Here is a 24,116-nt window from a genome sequence, read left to right as displayed (position 1 = left end):
TGCCTTTACAACTTGCTTGTTTTTGTTGTTGTTCCCATTTGTTTACCTTGCTTCATTATTTGTTACTATTGATTATTCTTTCCATCTTGGAAACCTCTAGTTTTCAGTTTTGTAACACTATACTTCCCTGTTTCCCCTCTCAGTATTCCATGTCCTTTTCTTTTTTCGTTTTGTTTCTATTTTTTGAGACAGGGTCTCACTCTGTCACCCAGGTTGGAGTGCAGTGGGCTGTCTTGGCTCACTGCAGCTTCTGCCTCCCAGACTCAAACGATCCTGCCACCTCAGCCTTCTGAGTAGCTGGGACTATAGGCACATGCCAACACGGCTGGCACATTTTTGTATTTTTCATAGTGACAGGGTTTTGCCATGTTGCCTGGGCTGGTCTCAAACCCCTGAACTCAAGCACTCCACCTGTCTCAGCCTCCCAAAGTGCTGGGATTACAGACCCGAGCCACTGTGCCCAACCATCCTTTTCTTTACATACAAGTGTCTCCCAGGTTCTGTCTTCAGATCTTCCCTTTCTCCATGCTCACCCGCTTGGCATCATCCACTCCTATTGCCTCTGGCCTTGCTATGATGCTGATGATTCTTAAATCTACTTCACTCATTTGCTGTAAAGACAGCTTTTTTACCGAGCCTAGATCTGCATTTCCAGCTGCACATCAAACACATCTAGAATGTTTTTCCCATGCGTCAGTAGAACTTCTTCTTTTTCTTTTCCTTTTTTTTTGAGATGAAGTCTCACTCTTGTCCCCCAGGCTTAAGTGCAATAGCACGATCTCAGCTCGCTGCAACCTCCGCCTCCTGGATTCAAGCGATTCTACTGCCTCAGCCTCCTGAGTAGCTGGGATTACAGATGCCTGCCACCACGCCCGGCTAATTTTTATATTTGCAGTAGAGACAGGTTTCACCATGTTGGCCAGGCTGGTCTCGAACTCCTGACCTCAGGTGATCCGCCCGCCTCAGCCTCCCAAAGTGTTGAGATTATAGGCGTGAGCCACCACACCCGGCCTCTTCTTTTTCTTTTCTTTTCTTTTTTTTTTTTTGAGATGAGTTTCACTGTTGTTGCCCAGGCTGGAGTGCAGTGGCTCAATCTTGGCTCACCGCAACCTCTGCCTCCCGGGTTCAAGTGCTTCTCTTGCCTCAGCTTCCTGAGTAGCTGGGATTACAGGCGCCTGCCACCATGCCCGGCTAATTTTGTATTTTTAGTAGAGACAGGGTTTCTCTGTGTTGGTCAGGCTGGTCTCAAACTCCCGACCTCAGATTATTTGCCCACCTCGGCCTCTCAAAGTGTTAGGATTACAGGCGTGACCCACTGCGGCCAGCCGGATAGAACTTCCTGTAATTGAACTGGTCTTTTTCTCAAAATGTCATTTTCCCCCTATTTCAGTTGTTTTATTAATGCTATCTAGCACTGTTGCCTACTTTAGTCATATTTGGCTATCTTCTCTCCCTCATCTCTCTTTATTCAGTGTCACCTGTTCCTTCTAGCTCTGTAATTTTTAACATAATATTTTTCCTTTTTTCTGTTTTCTCAGATATTATGCTAGTTTCAGACTCTATTAATAACATTATGCCTGGCCTTTGACATACATGAATAGCATACATGACTTCAGATCATTCTGTATGTCACCCATACAGAAGCCCACAATGTCTATTCTACTTATAGGACTCTTTAACGTAGTATTTAGTATTCTCTTGATTTTCCCAACCTTCTTTTTTAGCTTCATCACCCCCAAGTCTTCTTCATATGCCTTTATATTTCAGCCCAACTAGGTTACCTACTAGTCTGCAAATAGGTCCTACTGCTTCTGTCTTTCATGTTATGGCTTCTTTGTTTTTTGTTTTGTTTTTGGAGACGGAGTCTCTCAGTTTTGCTCAGGTTGGAGTGCAGTGGTGTGATCTCAGCTCACTGCAACCTCCGCCTCCCAGGTTCAAGCGATTCTTCTGCCTCAGCCTCCCCCCGAGTAGCTGGGATTACAGGCATCCACCATAATGCCCAGCTAATTTTTGTATTTTTAGTAGAGATGGGGTTTCACCATGTTGGCCAGGCTGGTCGTGAACTCCTGACCTCAGGTGATCAGCCCGCCTCAGCCTCCCAAAGTGCTGGGATTACAGGCATGAACCACCACGCCTGGCTGAAGATTAAATTTTTAAGAAAAGGAGGATGGGTGTGGTGGCTCACGCCTGTAATCCCAGCACTTTGGGAGGCCGAGGTGGGTGGATCACAAGCTCAGGAGTTCATGACCAGCCTGGCCAACATGGTGAAACTAAAATACAAAATTACTAAAAGTACCAAATTATTCTACCAAAAATACAAAAATTAGCCGGGCATGATAGCGGGCGCCTGTAATCCCAGCCACTTGGGAGGCTGGGGCATGGGAATCACTTGAACCTGGGAGGTGGGGGTTGCAGTGAGCTGAGATCACACCACTGCACTCCAACCTGAGCAAAAGTGAGAGACTCCGTCTCCAAAAACAAAACAAAAAACAAAGAAGCCATAACATGAAAGACAGAAGCAGTAGGACCTATTTAAAGACTATTGTGCTCCAGCCTGGGCAATGAGAGTGATACTCCACCTCAAAAAAAAAAAGGAAAAGAAAGGAAGGAAAAAGCATACCACCTATGTAGGAATACCATGTATATATTTTTAGCTATATACATGTAATCTGAATTCCAGTCTTTTATTTGATATGTTAAGGAAATTTTGTCTCCTAGAAGCTAGAGGTTCTAGAATGTCATATAGGTATATATTTTTAGAAGTTTTTAGGGTTGTAGAATAATTGAATGTTACAGAAGAAAATCTTGTTGATTTCAATGTAGTATTTGTTTTATGAGCATTTTGTCACCTAGGGGGTGTTCTAGATGTATCAAGTACTCCCAGTGTACACTTGACTTCAGGTCTTTTGATTTTACCTGACATCTAAAATCACAAGTCTTCAGGCAGCTCCATACCTCTCTTGTGTCATTAATACGTTATTTTATCTAAGTTGCCATTAACTTGAATTTCACTTTTTTTTTTTTTGAGACACTGTCTCACTCCATAGCCCAGGCTGGAGTGCAGTGGCGTGATCTAGGCTTACTGCAACCTATGCCTCCTAAGCTCAAGTGATTCTCTTGCCTCAGCCTCCTGAGTAGCTGGTATTACGGGTGCACACCTCTACTGCCCGGCTACTTTTTGTATTTTTAGTAGAGACGGGGTTTCACCACATTGACCAGGCTGGTCTTGAATGCCTGACCTCAAATGATCCACCCGCCTTGGCCTCCCAAAGTGTTGGGATTACAAGCATTAGCCACCATGCCCAGCCTCACATTTCTTCTTTAGCTCTTGTTTCATGCTGTGTCCTGTGGATAAATAATTTGGACCTTTGGTAAATTTGCCTTAATATAGCCTATTCTCCTGGCCATTTGGGAGGCTGGGGCAGGAGGATTGGTTGAGCCCAGGAATTCAGTGCTGCAGTGAGTTATGAAGGCGTCACTGTACTGGGTAGGTCCATAGTTTGTTTTTTCCTTTTAAAGGATGTCCTTACACTACTGTTGACAGAGTGATGCTCTGTCTCAAGAACAAAAACAAGCAGAACAGTAACTTTTGTGAAAAAAAAGTAACCTTTTAAATAACTTTTTTTGTGTGTGTAAATCTGTACATTTTTTGTGTGTGTGTAAATCTGTACATAGTTTTGATGGTGGACATGTGTTAATTCCTTTGCTACCATCCATTCCCTTTTGCTTCTTTCAGTGGTAGGCTGTGTTCATCTCTCATTTTCAACCCTTTGGATTCTCATTCCTAACTCCAGGGTACCATGATTAACTTAATCTACTTTATTTTTATTTATTTATTTTGAGACAGGGTCTTTCTCTGTCGCCCAGGCCAAAGTGTGGCAGTGCAGTCACAACTCGCTGTAGCCGCGACCTCCTGAGCTCCCACCTCAGCCTCTCAAGTAGCTGGTACTACTGACTCACACCAGCACATTTGCCTAATTTTTTTTTTTTTTTTATTGTAGAGACAGGATCTCCCTATGTTGCCCAGGCTGGTCGTGAGCTGTGAGGCTCAAGCGATCCTCTCGCCTTGACCTACCAAAGTGCTGGGATTACAGGCGTGAGCCACCACTTCTGGCCTAGATTAGTCTACTTTAAATCCTCCTAACTGCTCCCCACCTCACCTCCATTCCTGCGCAAGTTACATAATGCTAGTGAGTGCTTCTGGGAAAGAAAAGCTTTCTCTTTCTTTCTCTAGAGCTACTGAAAGAGACCCTTTCTCTCCTTCAAAATGGTGTCATATGAAATTTGAGGTGTGGAATGGCTGCAGCCATTGTTGCCAAGATTGGATGCAGCCTGAGGATGAACCTACTCATGGAACAGGGCAGAACCAAGAGAATGGCAGATAAGTGAAACTGCAACCCTGATGACATTGTAAATCTCCGGATCAGACTTCCTCTGGATGTTTCAATTTGAGACAGTAAAGTCCATCCCTCTCCTTCCCCTTTTTAAGTGAGTTAGAATTGGCACTTGTAGATATAATTTGTGTGTGTGTGTGTGTGTGTGTGTGTGTGTATAAAATGCCAACAAGTTTTTTTGGTACATTTAGAACTTTCCATTTCTTCCCTTAGGAACATTTATTATATAACTACTGGATGAAAGGCACTGGCATAGACATTAATAATACAGAGATATGAATGAGATATATTTCTTATCTTTATTCTTCTTATAGATAGTGTGAAGAAACAGGCATAATGAGATGAATAAGATAAAGCATTACAGGTATAAGCCGTAGACAGTACTAAAGGTAGAAAGGCTTTTCACTAGTTACTATAGAAGAAAGTGATGGAAGAAAAGATTTCCGTCACTGCTTATGACACTAGGAGGGTGACAAAATAAGAAGGACCTGCACCATAAGTCTACAGCTATCATCTTGTTGTTACTAGTGGTTTAATTTCAGCAAAGCATTATTTGTCACATTAAATGAGTACTAATTTGGGTTTGTATTTCATTTGTGAATTTGTTGGCATTATAATGTAAGAGCTATAAAGAGTATATTCCTGATTGTATTTATATGTACATGTAAATTTGTCAGTGACTGGGTAGGTCCATAGTTTTTTTCCTTTTAAAAGATGTCCTTACACTACTGTACTAAATTTTGAGAAACACTAGTAGGAGTGGGCACTAGGGAATCATTGAAGATTGAGACAGTGGATGGATGGAGGACAGGATTGTAGGTAGAGACATTTCTTCATTTAGGTTGATAATGAGTGTTTGAATTAAAGTGTGGGAGTGAGATTTGAGGAAAAGGTACAAGATACATTAACCAAAAAGACTTCTTGACTGATTAGACTTGTGAGTTGAGGGAAAAATCCCGGGTATCTGGTCAGTGACTGGATAGATGATGCTGCTGGTCAGAAAAATAGAAATTGTAGAAAGAAGTAATAGGTTTTTCTGGCTGAGGTAGGAGTTTGGGGGTAGAAGGAAATGATAACATCTGTTTTCAAAATGTTGAATTTAAGGTGCCTTTTAAACATTTAGGTTAATAATTTCTGTAGTGTAGGAGACAGATCAGGAACAGGAATATAATTTAGAAGTCTTCAGCAGTTAGAAAGTAAATGAAACCATGAAATTACAGCCATCCTTTGATATCTGCAGGGAATTGGTTCCAAGAACCCCAGGGAATACCAAAATCTGAGGATATTCAAGTCCCTGATATGAAATGTTGTAATATTTGCACATAACCTGTGCATATCTTCCCATATAATTTCAGTCATTTCTAGATAATACCTAATATAGTGTAAATGCTATGTAAATAGTTGTTATACTGTATTTTAAAATGTGTGTGTGTGTGTGTATATCCCCCCACCCTGGAATATTTTTGATCTGCAGTTGGTTGAATCTACAGATGCAGAACCAGTAGATACGGAGGGCTGGCTGTATGGTATTACACAGAAAGAGTTTACTGAGTGAGAAATGAGGTCAAGGATACTCTAGGTGGTCTTAGAAAAGCAGTCAGCAAAGGGTTTTGAGAAAAGAAGAAAATGTTTCCTGAGAAGATTAATTTCAAGGTAAAATATTAAATGCTGCAGTGTATTTAAGGCTTTGGCATTCTTTCCAACTCATAGATTGTCCTCAGCAATAGATTAGATTACTCACCTTAACCTGTGTCATTTCTATTCAAGTCTCTAGAACTTTTTCATCTTTTTTTTTTTTTGCGTAAGTATCAATTAAGGGGGAAAAAAAACAAAACCATGTTTACAATTGATTAGGTTCCCTACAGATATACATGGTATCTGATCAGAATAGGGATTTTTTTTTTTTTTTTTTTTTTTTTGAGACGGAGTCTTGCTCTGTCGCCCGGGCTGGAGTGCAGTGGCCAGATCTCAGCTCACTGCAAGCTCCGCCTCCCGGGTTCACGCCATTCTCCTGCCTCAGCCTCCCGAGTAGCTGGGACTACAGGCGCCCGCCACCTCGCCCGGCTAGCTTTTTGTATTTTTTAGTAAAGACGGGGTTTCACCGTGTTAGCCAGGATGGTCTCGATCTCCTGACCTCGTGATCCGCCCGTCTCGGCCTCCCAAAGTGCTGGGATTACAGGCTTGAGCCACCGCGCCCGGCCAGAATAGGGAATATTTTTAAAGCAAGAAGCTAACAGTTTTTTTTCACACCTACGGTCCTTGACACATGGAAGGAAATCTGATTGTGAAGACCTCTGTTCATACAGAATACCTTTAAAGATGTAGGCTAGTCTTATTTTATACCTAAGTGATATACAAGTGTGTCAATAATCGTTAATAGTGAAATTTTCCATCAACACAGGGTGCCTATGAGAGTAAGATGATACAATTCCAGAGTATTTTGACAGTAGAAACTTGGATGTTAAAAATGAGGAGCTATGAGATATGTCTAATTATATCTAAGGCAACAAACAGTCCTTTTGGCAATTCCTTGAATTTAAGAATGAAAATACTGGTTACATATCTTTTAAGATACCATTTTGGAACTACTTAAAAAATACTTGACCAGGTGTGGTGGCTCACCCCTATAATCTCAGCACTTTGGGAAGCTGAGACAGGAGGATCGCTTGAACCCAGGAGTTTGAGACCAGCCTAGGCAACACAGGGAGACCCTGTCTCTACAAAAAAAAACCCCAAAAAATTAGCCAGATGTGGTGGTGTGCACCTGTGGTCCCAAGCTACTCAGGAGGCTGATGTGGATGCATTGCTTGAGCCTAGAGGTCCATGCTGTAGTGATCTGTGATCACGCCATTGCCACTCCAGCCTGGGTGACAGAGTAAGACCTGGTCTCAAAATGAAAAACAAACTTCCTTTTCCTTCTCCTTATTGTGTATTTGCATAAAGATATTTATTAGACATGTGCACACATTCATGGTTCAACTCTTATTCATCTCAGGAAATCAGGACAATGTCTGGCGAATTTGAAATCATTTACTGACATCTATCATCTAGCATGGTACAGGATGGATTTTGGAAACCATTAAGGTTTGACTGACTAGAATTCAGAAAGTCTGGATAAATTACATTCATATTTATGATGGTTCAATTTAATCAATCTCTGTTTGCACCGAAGCAAAACCACATATTGACTTTGGACCTATGCAAGGTATATGGGGCCATAGTGAGAAAGGGGAGAGGTCAAATTTGAAAATGATGATGGAAGAAATTTCAGTGACCACAGATTAATTTCCACTGCCTCAGTAAGAAATTGATCCAAGATAATTTGAAATGGGGTGTGTGAATGTTACAAAATGCACATAATAATTTCAGTGTTCTATAATTTTTACAGTAGTAAATTTGCTGTGGTTTGTACATCTTCAAGGTATATCAAGAATCTCACCACTTCTTACCATCTCTATCACTAACAATCTTGGGCCAATCCATCATTATCTCTTGCTTGTATTATTGCTGTAGTCTCTTAAATTTTACTGTATATTGGAATCACATGAAGATTTTTTAAAATACTGATGGCTGCCTCCCACCAGCAGTCATTCTGGTTTAACTGGGTTGCAATCAGGGCATCAGGACTTATTTAAAAGCTTCCGGTGTTTCTAATACACACTGCCCAAATAATCAGGAAACCAATAATCTTTCCCTGAAGTAATTCCTTTTGACTGTGTTTTTCTTCTGGTAGATGTATTAATTTAATTTGGGACCTTTCCATTTTCTAAAGTTTTAGAAATAAGTCCTAGTGTATCCATTAGGCTTCTTAGTTGTGAGCAATGAAAGCTGACTCTGGCGGATTTAAGCAGAAATAAACTTTACTGATAGGATATTGAGTAGTTTACAGAGTTGGTAGAAGGCTTGAACCTAGAAAAAATACATGAACAAAGGGGAGGCTAAACAACTAGCACCATGGCAAAACTCATGCCAACACGACCATTACGTCTGTGTCTGCTGAATAATGACTGGATGCTGCTGATTGCACTTCTGGGTGTGCTGGTCACTCCAGTCCACTACTGGTTCTGCTGCCTTCGGAAACTAGATACTGCTTTCACTATTGCTGTCATCAGAAAGAATTCTTTATTGTCTCTGTTCTTTGTTACTAGGCTCCACATTCAAAATTGCTGGTGGGCACATCTCTATGGGTAAGCATAGGCTGCCAGCAGGGCATGTGGAAAACCATCTACATTTTCATTTTTAATAGTGGAAAATAGGCTCTGTTTTGCACCAAAATTTATGAAGTTAGGAATTCTTCAAACACAGGCAAGGGCCTGATGTGCTTGGAGCCAACAAAAAGACAGAAGTCTACTACACATGGTATATCTTACAATGTGTTCTTTATTTTAGACATCAGTTTGTTGTTTGTCAGACTAACAGGCCAGAGCATACTGGTGTTTTTACATAATTATTTTTAAACCTTTAGAGACTGCTACCACTTGTCCCTTAGCAAGCAGTAAGAGATAAAATAAATGACTAAGTAGCAAGCAAATTAATAAGAAAACTTGTACATATAGCTTCTTTTGAGTACGTACTTACTATCTTTGGAGGTATAGATAACAGTGTATGTATAAAATAGCATGTTTCTAAATAATCAAAATGTTCTGAGTTTCTTTGATGGAAATAGTATGTCAATATTATGTGTCATCACTCTTCAATGGAATTATAATGTGGGCTACAGATGTAATACATATATGTAATTTTTAGCTGCATTAAAAAGTAAGAAGAAGCCAAGTGCAATGGCTCATGCTTGTAATCCTAGCACTTTGGGAGGCTGAGGTGGAAGGATCGGTTGAGGCCAGGAGTTCAAGACTAGCCTGGGCAATATAGCAAATTTACAAAAAAACTAAAAAATTAGCATGTACCTATAGTACCAGCTACTTGGAAGACAGTGGTGGAAGGATCACTTGAGCCCAGTAGTTCGATGCTGCCATAAACCATGATTGTGGCATTGCACTCCAGGCTGGGCAGTACAGCAAGACCCTGTCTCTAAAAAAAGGGGAAAACAAGTAAAAAGAAACACATTTGATTTTAATAATAATTTAACTTAATAATTTGAAATATTATTTCAACATGTAGTCAGTATAAATATTTAGGGGATAGGTTATATTCTTTCAATACTAAGTCTTCAAAACCTAGTATGTGTTTTACACTTAGAGCATAGCTCAACTCAGACTGGTCACATATCAAGTGCTTAATAGCCACATGTAGCCAAATGGCTACCAAATTGGACAGTGCAGTTCTGTGGCATTCTGTAAAATACTATGTGACTTGCCAGTACTGCCTGCTAAACATACTATGGTTAATGAAGTGTTTGGTTATCCATTCTCAAAAAAGAAAACAAAGTAGCTTTTAAAATCCAACACAGGTCTGGGCACGGTGGCCCACGCCTGTAATCCCAACACTTTGGGAGGCTGAGATGGGTAGATCACTTGAGGTCAGGAGTTCAAGACCAGCCTGGCCAACATGGTGAAACCCCGTCTCTAATAAAAATATAGAAATTAGCTAGGCATGGTGGTGGGTGCCTGTAATCCCAGCTACTTGGGAGGCTGAGGCAGGGGAATGGCTTGAACCAGGGAGGCAGAGGTTGTGGTGAACCAAGATCGTGCCATTGACTCCAGCCTGGGCAACAAGAGCAAAAAACTCTGTAATAAATAAATAAATACATAAATCCAACACAGTAGTTTTACTTGATTTTGCAGTGTTTTATAATTTTTTTATGTGTGGTGGAGGGAGAGGAGGCTTGAAATGGGGAAAAGGAGCCTAATTATTTTCAGTAGATTTTGTTTTTGTTTGTTATTTTTATTCTTGGAAAATTTAACTTTGCAGGGGATTGAGGTATTCCAGATAATGCCTTAAGGCAGAAGAAGGCAACATGTTGTAGTGCATGCAGAGTTTGCTTGTGAATAATCAAATTAATCATATTTTATTACATTTAACATATATGTCACTACTGGGCTTAGTATCTGATGGTTTGAAAATTAAAAAGGTGGTAGTGACTGACTGTGCTTGATATTTTGTCTATCACATATGACTTATTTTCCATAGATAATTCATTTTGGCAGTAAATTTTGTGTTCTAATTATTTTTATTCTTGCAGGCTGCTGAATCAGGAATAATAAAAGTTAAAACAATTGCTGCACGAAACACCGAAATTTTGGCAGGTAATTTTATGTATTAAAAATTTAATAATAAACAAAAATTTGACTAATAGTAAAAGTAGAATCTTTATTGTAAAAGTCATCAGTTTTCTGTAATATCTCTTCCTTATGACCTAACATATGCTATTCATAATGATACAGAATGGGCAAAAGTCCATAACTTATGAACTGATTGTGTTTCCCAGAGATGAATGCTATAAAATTCTCTGAAATCAGAAACCTTAACACTACTAACTCCTTAAAGGCAAGAAATTTTTTTCTTACTCATCTTTGCATTCTCTTCCACTTCTTGCTAATCACCTGAGACACACCATAAAAAGCATTCAGTAATATTTGTTCCATTGAATTGAATGAAAGATTGGTTCTCAGTTCACCTTCTATGATCTACTTTCTCTTTAATATAATACAAACAATTCATAACGTAGTCATCTGTATTTACCATATGAATTTTGAGTCTTGGGACTAAGGCAATATGATCATGAAAAAAGAATGAGAGTGAAGTAGAGAAAAGAAAACAAAACTATTTTCTTACCTTCTCTTGATTGAACCCGGTTTTCAAGGAGGAATTTTCAGGAGTTTCTCTTTGGCATCCTTCTTTTCTACCCAGTCCACTCCTTTCTCTTACTTGGTGCCTTTTGTCCTTGCCTCAGTAATGAACATGGAAAAGAGGTAAACTGACTTTTTTTTGTTGTTTTTTTTTGAGTCTGTTATATGCAAGGCACTTGTGTTATTCTATCTTACATAACAACCTTGTGGGGAAATATTATCTTATTTGATAGTAGAGCAAATTGAGATGTGAAGAGGTTAAGTTACTTGCCCAAGGTCACCGGAAAAGTGGTGGAACCAGATTAAAATCCAGGAATGTTCAGGAGCCCATGGTCTTCCTGCTACAGTGTGCTACCATGGTATCACCAGGTTTCCATGTTAGCTAGTTACTCCCAAGTATTCCATACGTAACCAGTGCTTGCTTCAGTGATCCTTTAATCTGCATTTCCAGTTCCAGTACTGCTGTTGATCTCAGCTAATCTATGAGGAAAGTAGTCCTATTAAATTAATTTATACAAAGTCCCAATGGTAAATAATCTCTTTAACTTTCATATATTTTACATTTTTTAAAAGGGATACCAGTAAGTCTGTAACTGGTGGGATTTCAGAGTGTTATGAAATGAAATGATTTTTGGGGGCAGATTAAGGATCAGGGGGCAAGAGTGGATTTCACTTAGGCTATCCAGCTTTGCTGGAAATTTCCCCTTAGGGTAAGCTCTCCTCAATTACATCTGTTTCCCACAGCTTTTTCCCTGATTTTGAACAGTCTATCAAAACACCAAATAGTTTTATAACATTATGCACAGAAGGGAATAATGCTCTGTGTGCATTTTGAGAAGGGGTATAGTGAAAGTGGTGGGTAAAGGCAGAGGTGCACATCGTTGGGTTAGGAAGGTTGGCAAGTGGGGTTTTTTTGTTTTTCTGTTTGTTTTTCCTGAGACTTTTCCTCAGTTTTGATCTTGTCGTCCCTGCTGGAGTGCAATGGTGTGATCTCAACTTACTGCAACCTCTGCCTTCTGGGTTCAAGCAATTCTCCTGCCTCCGCCTCCCGAGTAGCTGAGATTTCAGGTGCCCACCACCACACCTGGCTAATTTTTGTATTTTTAGTAGAGACAGGGTTTCATCATGTTGACCAGGCTGGTCTCGAACTCCTGACCTCATGGTCTTCCCGCCTCGGCCTCTCAAAGTGTTGGGATTACAGGCGTGAGCCACTGCGCCCGGCCAGCATGTGGGTTTTAATGGGAGACGTAGGCAGTTAGGCAGATTAGCGACTGTAGGGAAATTGATGTTTAAAGATAAATGATGACCTGGATATTTTTATGTTGGAGACTTACCATAGGCCAATCATATTCGAATATCACTGTAAATATTTGAAATATTTTTTTCATTGTTGATACTAATATCATTGTTGATACTGTGGTAAGTCCTTAATTATTCTTCATTAATACAAATTTTCATTGGTTTTATAGTTTGTGAAAGACTTTTTTTAAAAAAATGACTGATTTCCTCAGAGGATCACTGTTATTCCAGCATTCTATCCCACGTAAAATGTCTAATTAATTACTCTTAAGATGAGTAAGAAAAATTTTGACTTAGTTGGTATGATTTAAATATATAGGCAGGCTTTTAATTTCATTTAAATTCAATTAGCGTTATTCAAATCAAGTTAGAACAGATCTGTATGCAAATACAATTAATAGTCATGCTTTGATCTTCATAGTATCCAGAGCTATATACTTGAGGAGGTATATTCGCACTTAAACTTTATCCTAGTATTTTTTATGAAGTATTTAAAATAATTAATACCTAAAAGTTATAGATTTATAGACCACTGTCATCCTGAAAATCAGAGGCTCTTCAAAACAGAGTTTAAATTAGTCAGTATATAGTTTCTAAACTATATAATTAAGACTACAGTTAATACTGAGAAAAAATTTTAGTTAACTTTTTAAAATTTCCTGAGAAGTATTTACTTCTTTATGGTACTTGAGACTATAGGAGACTATACAACTTTTGTGCTTTAATGTATGTCAAAAATACCAAACAATTGAGGAGTCTCAAATGAGATTGGATATTGAAATCTCATATATCTCTGCATATTCAGAATATATAAAGATTTGTTGTAAGAATGATAACTTTTCATTTGGATCAAGTAGTTTAATTAATGATACTTGGCATAGATTGCTAGTCAACTTTAGTTTTCTTAGATTTTTTTTCCAAGGGAATATTATTTATATTTCAGAATAAGTCTTTGCTTTACATCTCCCCTTCTTTTAAACATCCTCCTTTAATGTTTATTTTTCTTTGTTTTCACTGCTGTCATGAATGCTGACATAAGTGGGAATGCTATGCCAGGTAATGTCAGCATTGATTCAGATGTACAGATCATTATCTCAAAATTTCCATTTTCTTTAAAGATAAAACTTTGAAAATGAGAGATAGCAACATAAAGTTTTCATTTACAAGGCCAAATGCCTTAATCTTACATTTAATATTATGTGAATATTATATATTACAAATTGTGTTTATTATCCTAGCTTATAGTATACTAAAAATTCAGAAATTATTTGTTATACAAAAATTACATAATCTGCTTTTTAAATAAATATTTGTAACAAGGAAATCAATGAAGTTGTGGTATCTTTTAACATTGTATATTTAGCCCCTACCCCAAACCATAGTGGTTACATCTACCTGTGGCTGCTTTCAGCTGCTGTCAGTATACATAAAGAATTTTTACATAAATAATCAGTTGGTGTGACTTTTTTTCTTTTTTCACATGTTGTTCCCTCATCTTCTTTTTAAAGAGCTCATAGCTAAAAGGTCTTTAAGTAGCAATGAGTAAATATACTTTGGAATTTTTTTCTGATTTATAAGGTAATTTATTTGCTTTTAAAATTTAATACATTTATATTTATATATTTAATATATTTAATATCTTTTTTTAATAAATGTGCTTGTGATATTTTACAAACATCTATAGAATATGTCATGTAACATATTCCTAATAAGTAAATAATTATGTAAGAAACATTAGAGGAGATATGAAGATGGGTAATGAAATTCACCTCCAGTCTATATGGAAATACAAGAAATACACTTCAAAGAAATGTTTGTGCCCTTCTTTCTGTTTAGCCTACCTTCTCCTTCATTTGGCTTTTGAAGACCTTTTCTAGAAACTTTTTCTTCTAGATGACATACTCCCTGAGGTCAGAGTCAACATCTTATTCTGACTTATGTTGCCAGTATTTAGCATCCTACATGGGAAATAGTAAGCCCTCTTTAAATGTAGTCTGTGTTTTCCTATGTCTCTTTAATTTTACATGATTTGAGTACGTGAGTTTTATCATCTTAAGTTCATGTCAACCAGATAACAGAAAAATGAAGGAGACTGACCCTCAGCATAGACTTTTAATACTATGTGGTTAATGCCAAGATGGAAGTATAGAGAGGGTTGTTATGGGGACATAGGGAAGGCACCTAACCCAGCCTGGGAATCCGAAGCTGAGTCTGGAAGCCTGAGGAAGACTTAGTCAGGCAAATAAAATATAAAAGTATAAAGTAAAGGGGACTTCTTAAATACATGAGGTTTGTGTATACAACTTGGTGTGTTTGGATACACTATTGAGATGTTGCCTGACTGTAAAGTATGAAGGAGGGGAATGGCTGTCAGGAATTTCATAAGGGCTATTATGTGATATCCTGAGCAGCATGATGAAAAGAGTTTGAGTCAGGGAAGTGACACGTTCATATTCATATTTTAAGTAAATTAGGATAGCAGTGTGGAGGGTATATTTCAGTGTATCATCATTTAGGCAGAGATCTTTTGAGAAGCTATTTCTAAAATCCAGGCTAGAAGACACGGGGGGCTGTAAATAATGCCATTTTCAGAAATTGACCTGTTGAGCCAGGGAGATTACATAGTTTATCTGCAGTACAGTGTGCTTTTATTTATTCCTTTTAATTTTTAAAATTTACATTCTTATATCATTTGTATTTTTGTTATAAATATTTTTCTTTGATGCCAGTCTTTTTAAATGTTTTAAATTGCTGTATGATGGGGGGGATAGCATTAAGAGAAATACCTAATGTAGATGATGGGTTGATGGGTGCAGCAAACTACCATGGCATATGTATACCTATGTAACAAACCTGCATGTTCTGCACATATATCCCAGAACTTAAAGTATAATAAAAAGAAATTTAATAAAATTGCTGTATGCTATTTCAGCAAGTGGATTGTAGTTTAACAATTTCCTTATGCTAGGCATGTTTCAGTATTTAGAATTATTTCTTAATAAATTTCTAGTAGTGGGATTATAAGGTTAAAGGGTATGAATATGTTTAAAATTCTTAGAATATGTTACCACACTGCTTTCCAAAAAGATGAAAGTTTATACCTTTACCAACAATAACTGAGCATGTTTTTATAACCTCTTTGCCAGGATTATTATTTTTAAAAGTCTTTTGGTGATTAAATAGACAAATGAATTCTCACTTCCACTAGATGTTGATCATTTTCCCTGTATTAAATTATTCTTTTTTAAAATTTTACATTCATTTCTTTGAACTTTTGTGTTTTCCTTATCAAATTGCTTGAGCTTTTGATACAGGAAAAATATTAACCTCCCATTATGTTGACATCATATTTTTTCTAGACCATTTACCTTTTAATTTTTTTATCTAGATGCTTTTCAGTTTTATATAACCTAACCAATTTTTCTGATTTCTTTTGTAGCTTTACACTTAGGATGACCTTCTCCTTCTACATAGTTGGTAGTCATTTTTATTTTATGGTTTGATTTTTCTTAGTAACATGTAGGGTAATGGGAGGATTTAGATTTTTTCTTTTGCAAAATTACTAACCAATTGAGCCAACATCATTTGTTAAACAGCCCTTCCTTTTCCTGTAATGTGCTTTTAATGTGAAACTGCCTAGACTTTCATTTGTAGTCATTCTCGAATCATTTAAATATATTTTCAGACCTTTTGAACCCACTAAAATATTTTTTAATGTTGTTAGGAATATCAGTCTTCCCCAGAGCTAGATTTAAGCATTTTGAGTATCAAAATAATGTCTAAGTCACATTTTCTTTCATAAGAATCGAAGTTTATTCTTTAATGGCTGTTAAAATTTTTTCACAATAAAACTTTTATTAACCCCTGTTAATATGATTCATAGTGGGGTATCCTAGTTTAATTCTTTTTTTCCAGGATAAGAACTGCAATTATGCAGTGAAAATGCTCAGAGCAAGGAAACCCCTAGGATATGGGGACCTGGTGGACCTTTTTCAGGTGTGTGAAAGTGCATCGTTTGATCTCACAGTTATATAATTTGGAAATACAATATTTATCCAACACAGTGTTACAACACAAAGAGTTACACTTATTGAAGGACTTAGGTGGAAAATAAACTTTTTCTTTTATCCCTTTCCATAACCTATTTTTATGTTTTAATGAAAATAGAAACAACTTTGATCAAAAAGAATCAGCTTTTTTTTTTTTTTTTCTGGAATGACATTCAAAATGGCTAAAGTAAAATGTCTTCTTTATATTGCTGTACAGCCTTTTCCTCAGTGTGATTTCTAAAATCTCAGTCTGTAGGAAGGTATTTATGTAAAGCTATCATTAACAAACATATTATTAAAGTTATTGTGGAGAGTGGATATCTCTCAGTTGGAAGAACAAGAATAATTTATACTTCTTTGGACTATTACCACTTTTTACAGAAGAAAAGGAAAAGCAATAACTTTTTTCCTTATGATTTTTCTCTTACTGAATTATGATCTCAATACAGTGGATATGTTTTTGTTTTTCAAAGTATACTTCAGAAGACTTAGAATAAATAGATTTTATTGTTTTGTTGATCATTTATTCTAGATAACATAGAAACTTCCTTTTTTATTATTCTCATATAAACTGGGAGGGAAAACATGAGAAATAGATGTTTGATTCCTTTGAATTTCATTAAAATAAATTTAAAAATTAATTTTTATTACTTCCTTAAGTTTATCTCAGCTTGATAGACCTGATTGTAGCCAACATGTGCACAGCATTTCACCATGACTCACCTTATATTGTTGATTTTAATACGCACAGTTTTTTCACCTTTTAACATCCCCTGATTGGTATGCATCTTGCAGTTGATGGCATCTTAGAATCATTGTGAGCCAGGTGATGTTGTAGTTATCTTTTTCAATATGTGCATGAACTTGTTCATGGTTCTTCATGTTATTATCACATCAGTTGAGTTGCATGCATTGTTGATACCACATATGTTGAATTGAATTGCTATTTAAAATGTCACCCTGGTTATTGAAAACTTTCTGTTAACATCTTATGGTAAGATCAAAAAAGCATCAGCATCAAAACATGCAGAATAGGTGCCATCGACTTAGAAGAAAATCTCAGAGACAATAGTGAAGTACTCTTTCAAGAAATAAGGTGTTCATTCCTAGTGCTGTTGATGGCCCAGAGGATGAAATTATGAAGAAGAATTCTAAGTGATTAGAAAGCATTGTGTCATAGTTTAATTGGCACTGATTTTTTTTTGTCGTGATATTATGGGTATGTCTTAAAATCATTGATTGGCATCTTAGATAGACCCTATGAAAGTATATCTTCTTTTTTGTTTTTTATGAAAACAAGTTCATTTTCCTTTATTTGTCTGAAGACTTCAGGCAGACAACTTTAAAGTACAAATCACTGGGTCCTCTTTTAACTTCCATTATTGTCAGGGTGTACCGTTCCTATGTACCATAAGGAATGGCAGCATAATATTGTAGGAAGAATAGTGAACCAGGAGTTAGAAGACACACGGTATTTTCAAATTCTGGCTTTACTACCTACTTACTGTATCAGTAGGGCCACATCAGGCCCTCTAAACTCTCTAAGATTATTGTGATGCTGAAATGAGAAACATATTAACACATAAAAATTATACATGTAACTTGGTTACTATTAAGAGCTTTTAATTTGCCTGAGTAACATTTAATAAGGAGTGTTCAGCAGAGATAGGGGTTGCCTCATACTTCAGTGGTTCTGGCAGGATTAAATCTGGTAGGATATTTATTCATTTTATGGAAGCTTTAAGAGGAGCTTTATGGTCATCATCTTTTAATCATTCTTATCGTTATGGAAAATTTGTCTCTAGGTTTCAATCAAAACCTTTGTGTACAAGAAAGCAAGGGAATAAGGACAGGGAGCCCTTTTGGGAACACTGTTCTTTGCCAGTTATATTTGCCATCTTTAGCTGTGCTAAATCAGTAATTTATGCTGGCATACTGAGGGACTTTGCAGAGCAGCCTGTAGGAAGTTGTAGTCTTAATTTACCATACCATAAAGAGAGCTTTGGAAGAAGAAGGTGAGGATTTAAATGATAATGTTGACACTGGTTTTACATTTTTAATGGTGATTCTGGAAAACATTTTAAAACTTAGATTTATCTATCTTTATTGCATGTCTTGCCTCAAAAAATAACTGATAGAGTTAGTTCTTTTAATAACAAATAATTGCGACTGGGCACGGTGGCTCACGTCTGTAATCCCAGCACTTTGGGAGGCTGAGGGGGGTGGATCACGAGGTCAGGAGATCGCTACCATCCTGGCTAACATGATGAAACCCTATCACTACTAAAAATACAAAAAAATTAGCCGGGCGTGGTGGCGGGCGCCTGTAGTCCCAGCTACTTGGGAGGCTGAGGCAGGAGAATGGCATGAATCCTGGAGGCGGAGCTTGCAGTGAGCCGAGATCACACCAGTGCACTCCAGCCTGGGGACAGAACAAGACTCCGTCTCAAATAAAAAAGAAAAAAACAAAACAAAACAGAAACACCCACGTGCGCGCGCGCACACACACACACACACACACACACACACACACAAAGAATCGCTTATAAGTTTAATGTTCTCTTGACTTGGAATTCCATGTCATTTATTCAAATTCTGTAAGGATGACAAACCTGTCTTATCCATCTTTGTGTAGCCTTTCAGTAAATGTGTGTAGATTTAATTTCATTTGTAAATTTAATTATGTGTAATTCAGTTTGTACATTTTCTAACCTCTTACATTTTTATTGCCACTTAAAAACTTCTGAGTGAGCTGGCTCTTGGTAGAAGAAGTTAAATTAAGGTTTGGAATTATAGCATGTGCACCCAATTAATTTAAAGTGCTGTTTCAGTAATAAGAGAAGTAATGTTATTGTTTTTAATGAAATGTGTTTATTTCTTGAAGAAATTGGGGTGTTTAAATTCAAGGCATATAATAAAATGCTAGGAAATTTCTAAATATTCACTTACAAGTATTGTGTGGATAATGTATGTACTATTTTTAATGATTCTATTTTAGGGTGGGAATTCTTATTTATGTTTTCCCTCCTGCAGTATATGAAGAAATAGAATGCTTTTTTGAGGTGGGAAAGAAGTTTTGAAAATCCATGTCCTAATAGAGTTTGTAGCAGAAGATGGAGGAGAACCAAAGGACAGTGTTAGGAGAAAAGCATGGGAAGGCAGTAGTTAAGGCGTATAGCTTAGATACAGAGTCTGAAGTGTCTGTCCAAGATATTTTAACTCTTGCTGTTTGATTTTTGTTTTGGTGTTTATTTTACATAAAGTGGTTGTAATTATATAAAAATGCATTCTTAATTATAGATTAATTTTAATAATTTACTTTATATGTGTTCTAAATGAAGCACTGAAAGAGAACAGCTCAGAGGTTGTACAGCCTTTTTTAATGGGTTGTGGAACCAAGGAACCGAAGATCACTCAGCTATGTTTGGCTGCTATTCAGAGACTCATGTCACATGAAGTCGTGTCTGAGGTAATATAAAGATTTTTATCTAAACTGCACCTAAGAGTTGAATAAAGAGTTTTCATGAAAGGAGAATGAAACATACCTGATATTTAATACAAAACTATTTTATGAATAGCAATGTGCTTGGAGAAAATGCCTGTATTAAAAATATTGCCAAATTTTCTTCTCATTAAACACTCATAAGTATTTTTGCAAGTCATTTGTAATCTAAGAAGTCACAGTTCAGTAATATAAATGAAAATTTTGAGACTCATACAAGTTTTCAATTTAATTGGTTATTTAATTTTTCTTTTATACAGAGAGGAGGGAAGAGCATGACTCTCTTTCCTAGATTATATGGAGTAATAATTTGTTTTTCATTAACTTAAATGTATTGTTTGTATCTAACAATATGTTGGAAAAATGAGAAAAAATATTTCTTAACCATGAATCTGCATGTTGGTCTCAAATTTAATGGTGTTATCTTAATTTTGTACTCCATAAGTACTATAATAGAAGTAATAAATGTTTTGCCATTAATGTATCATCTTAAACAATGTCAGATTTAATTGAGTGTGCCAATGTGGTGTTAATATGGGTTGCATTTTTTTTCTGTAACATACTATAAATGAAGTATTGTATCTGAAACAGCAGACTCATAGCGAATTTGCATATGTCCGTATTATTCATGTCCAAATACAATCTATCAATGTTGTAGAAATGAGCTGTGATTTTGACTAGGTATTACAAAACTGCTTGCTGCTATGTGTATATATTCAAATAGGATATTACAATTTTTGAGGGAGATAATTAATTGATGGTAAGTCCTAAATTACTTGAGAGATGTGTTTGGATCTAGAGATCTAAAGATACGGTTTTTGTTATTGTGATCAAGAAATCCTCTTCAGGTGAGGTAGATTTGTATACCTTTTCTTACTTAGGAACATCAGCATCTGTATTTTGTTTGTTGACAATAATTAAAATAACTATTTTACAGACTGCAGCTGGAAATATAATTAACATGCTTTGGCAGCTAATGGAGAATAGTCTTGAAGAACTTAAGTTACTTCAAACAGTTCTTGTTCTTTTAACAACCAATACCGTAGTTCATGATGAGGCACTTTCTAAGGTAGGAAAACTGTTTGCCAGAGTTCATATGTGCTTTGAGACAGTATTTGAATAAGCTGGCTGAAAGAGAAAAGCTTGGTGCCGTTTGAACCAAAAGCAACTTCCCTACAGCTATTGTGATTGACACTGCATGTTAATAACTGTTAGTACCTTATTTTTTCCAGGTTAGAGTTGAAATCAGGTTGGGGTGCTTAATCAAAGTCCCTTGGGTACAGCCAACAGGCTGAATAGTTAATAGGAAATGGAAAAAAGAGAGAAAGTAGCCCAAGAGTAAGAATAGGGAAGGAGGGAACTAAGGAAAAAAAACGTGTTGTGAGATCACCAGGTCAGGAGATCGCGACCATCCTGGCTAACATGGTGAAACCCTGTCTCTACTAAAAATACAAAAAATTTGCCAGGTGTGGTGGGTGCCTGTAGTTGCAGCTACTCAGGAGGCTGAGGCAGGAGAATGGCGTGAACTCAGGAGGCGGAGCTTGCAGTGAGCCAAGATCACGCCACTGCCCTCCAGCCTGGGCGACAGAGTGAGACTCTGTCTCAAAAATAAAAAAAGGATATTGCCTTGAGTGTTTTAGATTCCTTGTGATAGCTCTCCCTACCCATAATTTCATATGTATATGATATGTAAACCAGACAGTTCAAATATGTTTCTTAAATGGCTAGACAAATCTCCTTTGACCATTTATACTAGATAAGATTGTATGTATGATAGCTATCTCTCATTTTGTCATCACTCCCACCCACTGTGGAACACATAAGAGCCATTCTATTATTTATTTCACTTTTTAAAAAGTTTTTTATTATGAAATATTTCTAAGGAACAGAAAGTAGAGAGTAACATAGCAGTAAGTGAATTATTGTCTAAGGAATTTTTTAGACTCTCAGTAATAGCTTCATTATAATTTGCATGACTTATAAGAAGTACAATATACTGTCACATTAAGCTGTGTATACTATCTCAAGTGATGTTCTTAGATCATAATGAGATTTTAATTGCAAATAGTTTATTCTTTTAAGCTTACATGAGCTATATACAATATTGTATATATTTTTATATATCCTTTTGTTGTGTATAGTTCCTCTTGATTTCTAGCTATCAAATTATTCTGATACATGTATTTAAAATTTTATTAAAGGTTTTCATTTGATCAACTAAAGAAATAAGAACTGATTATAGGATTTATTTTAGTATGTTGGTTAATTTGGAAATGCAATAATTGGGGATGAGAAAAATCAAGTATAAAGAAATAGTATAAAATTGAGTTAATATGAAGGCTCATATATAACTATGTACTGTGTCTTTCCTTTATGTTGAAATCTAAAGAGTAGTAGCAGTATCAGAGGCTTGTGTCTTTTAAAACTTTTAATATAATTTAGGTGATAGGCATTGATTCTAAAACTACCATTATGTTTTTCTCCAAGAATGGCTTCTTTTAAAACTAGAAAACTTTTGGAAGGATAAATAGGAGAAAATCTTTGTGATGTTGGGGTAGGCAAAGATTTATTAGGGCACAAAATCTAAAATCCTTGAGAAAGCCACAGAATGTGGGAAAATACAAATATCTGACAAAGGACTTGTATCTAGACTATATAAAGAACTCTTAAAATTCATTCATAACACAGACGACCCACACATTAAGTGTGGACAAATGGTTTCAACAGACACTTCATTAAAATAAAATATTCAAATGGGTGACAAACACATGAAAAGAAGTTTAGTGTTATTATTAGGGACACACAAATTAAAACCATGAGGAAATAGTATGCGTCCATTAGAATAGTTACAATGATAAAAGACCACATCAAGTATTATGGAGAATGTAGGATAGTTCTAAATTCATGTATGCTGCTGGCAGAAATGTAAAATTGTAAAACCACTGTGGGAAGCTAGCGGTTTCTTTTTTTTTCTTTCTTTCTTTTTTTTTTTTTTTTTTTGAGATAGAGTCTTGCTTTGTTGCCCAGGCTGGAGTGCAGTGGTGCGCTTTTGGCTAACTGCAACCTTCCGCCTCCCAGGCTCAAGGGATTCTCATGCCTCAGGCTCCCAGGTAGCTGGGATTACAGGTGTGCACCACCACACCCAACTAATTTTTGTATTTTCAGTAGAGACGGGGTTTCACCATGTTGGCCCGGCTGGTCATCAAATCCTGGCCTCAAGTGAACTGCCCACCTCAGCCTCCCAAAGTGCTGGGATTATAGGTGTGAGCCACCGTGCGCAGCCAACTGTCGGTTTCTTAAAAAGTTAAACCTATTCTTACCAGATGACCCATCCATTTCACTTCTAGATATTTACCCAAGATAAATGAAAACATATGTCCTCACAGTGACTTACATATATGAATGTTCATAGCAGCTTTTTTTTTTTTTTTTTTTTTTTTTTTACAATAGTCAGAACCTGGAAGCTGCCCAAATGTTCACCAGCAGGTAAATAGATAAGCAAAATATAGTGTACTCATACCATGGAATACTGTTTGGTAATAAAAGGTACAAACTACTGATACACAGAACAAAGTGGATGAATTTCACAAATATTATTCTAAGTGGATGAAGCCAGGTCCAAATGAGCACATACGGAATTAATCTGTTCATATAAAAATCATAGAAAATGCCCATTGATCTGCAGTGAATAAAGCATATGGGTGCTTGCCTGGGGCCAAGGGTAGGAGAAGAGATGGGTGGCAAAGGAGCACAGGAGAACTTTTGGGGTGATGGAAATATTCCGTTTCTCAATTGTGGCCATAGTTTCATGGGCCCACATGTTTGTCAGAACTCATCAAATTATATAATTTTAAGGGATTCTATAATTTATTGTATATAAATTACACCTCAGTAGACTTGAAGTTTAAAAGAAAAAAAATGACTCCTTTTAGAAGTTTCATAATTTTATTTATTTATATGCTTAGGTATAGCTTCTCCAGATATTTAAATGATACAGCAAACTTTGAGTTCTTGTTATTTGCAAAGCAAGTCATTCTGGGGAAATAAAAGCATAACACATTATTATATAGATGTTAAAAGAACCAAATTTTAAAAGGTATGTTTCACATTACCATAGCTAATCTTC

At 36.5% G+C, this 24,116-nt stretch overlaps 1 protein-coding gene and 1 long non-coding RNA gene across 4 annotated transcripts in view; one reads left to right on the top strand and one right to left on the bottom strand.

The window, feature by feature from the left end:
- Positions 1-24,116, top strand: part of MON2 (MON2 homolog, regulator of endosome-to-Golgi trafficking) — a 131,411-nt gene that overhangs the window by 6,924 nt on the left and 100,371 nt on the right. For all 3 annotated transcript variants that reach the window (XM_030939325.1, XM_010381126.2, XM_010381124.2), the window contains exons 2-4: positions 10,534-10,597; positions 19,830-19,957; positions 20,928-21,059. In XM_030939325.1, the coding sequence (XP_030795185.1) occupies positions 10,534-10,597; positions 19,830-19,957; positions 20,928-21,059 (324 nt within the window). The remainder of the gene's footprint in view (positions 1-10,533; positions 10,598-19,829; positions 19,958-20,927; positions 21,060-24,116) is intronic.
- LOC104676338 lies at positions 8,761-11,297 on the bottom strand. The gene is made up of 2 exons (XR_749892.2): positions 11,127-11,297; positions 8,761-9,422 (listed from the first exon to the last, which is right to left on the bottom strand). It is a non-coding gene; the product is annotated as an uncharacterized LOC104676338 (long non-coding RNA).

The sequence above is a fragment of the Rhinopithecus roxellana genome, chromosome 10 (genome assembly GCF_007565055.1).
Source record: "Rhinopithecus roxellana isolate Shanxi Qingling chromosome 10, ASM756505v1, whole genome shotgun sequence".
NCBI classification, from domain to species: Eukaryota; Metazoa; Chordata; class Mammalia; order Primates; family Cercopithecidae; genus Rhinopithecus; species Rhinopithecus roxellana.
This window is presented reverse-complemented; position numbering and strand designations above follow the sequence as displayed.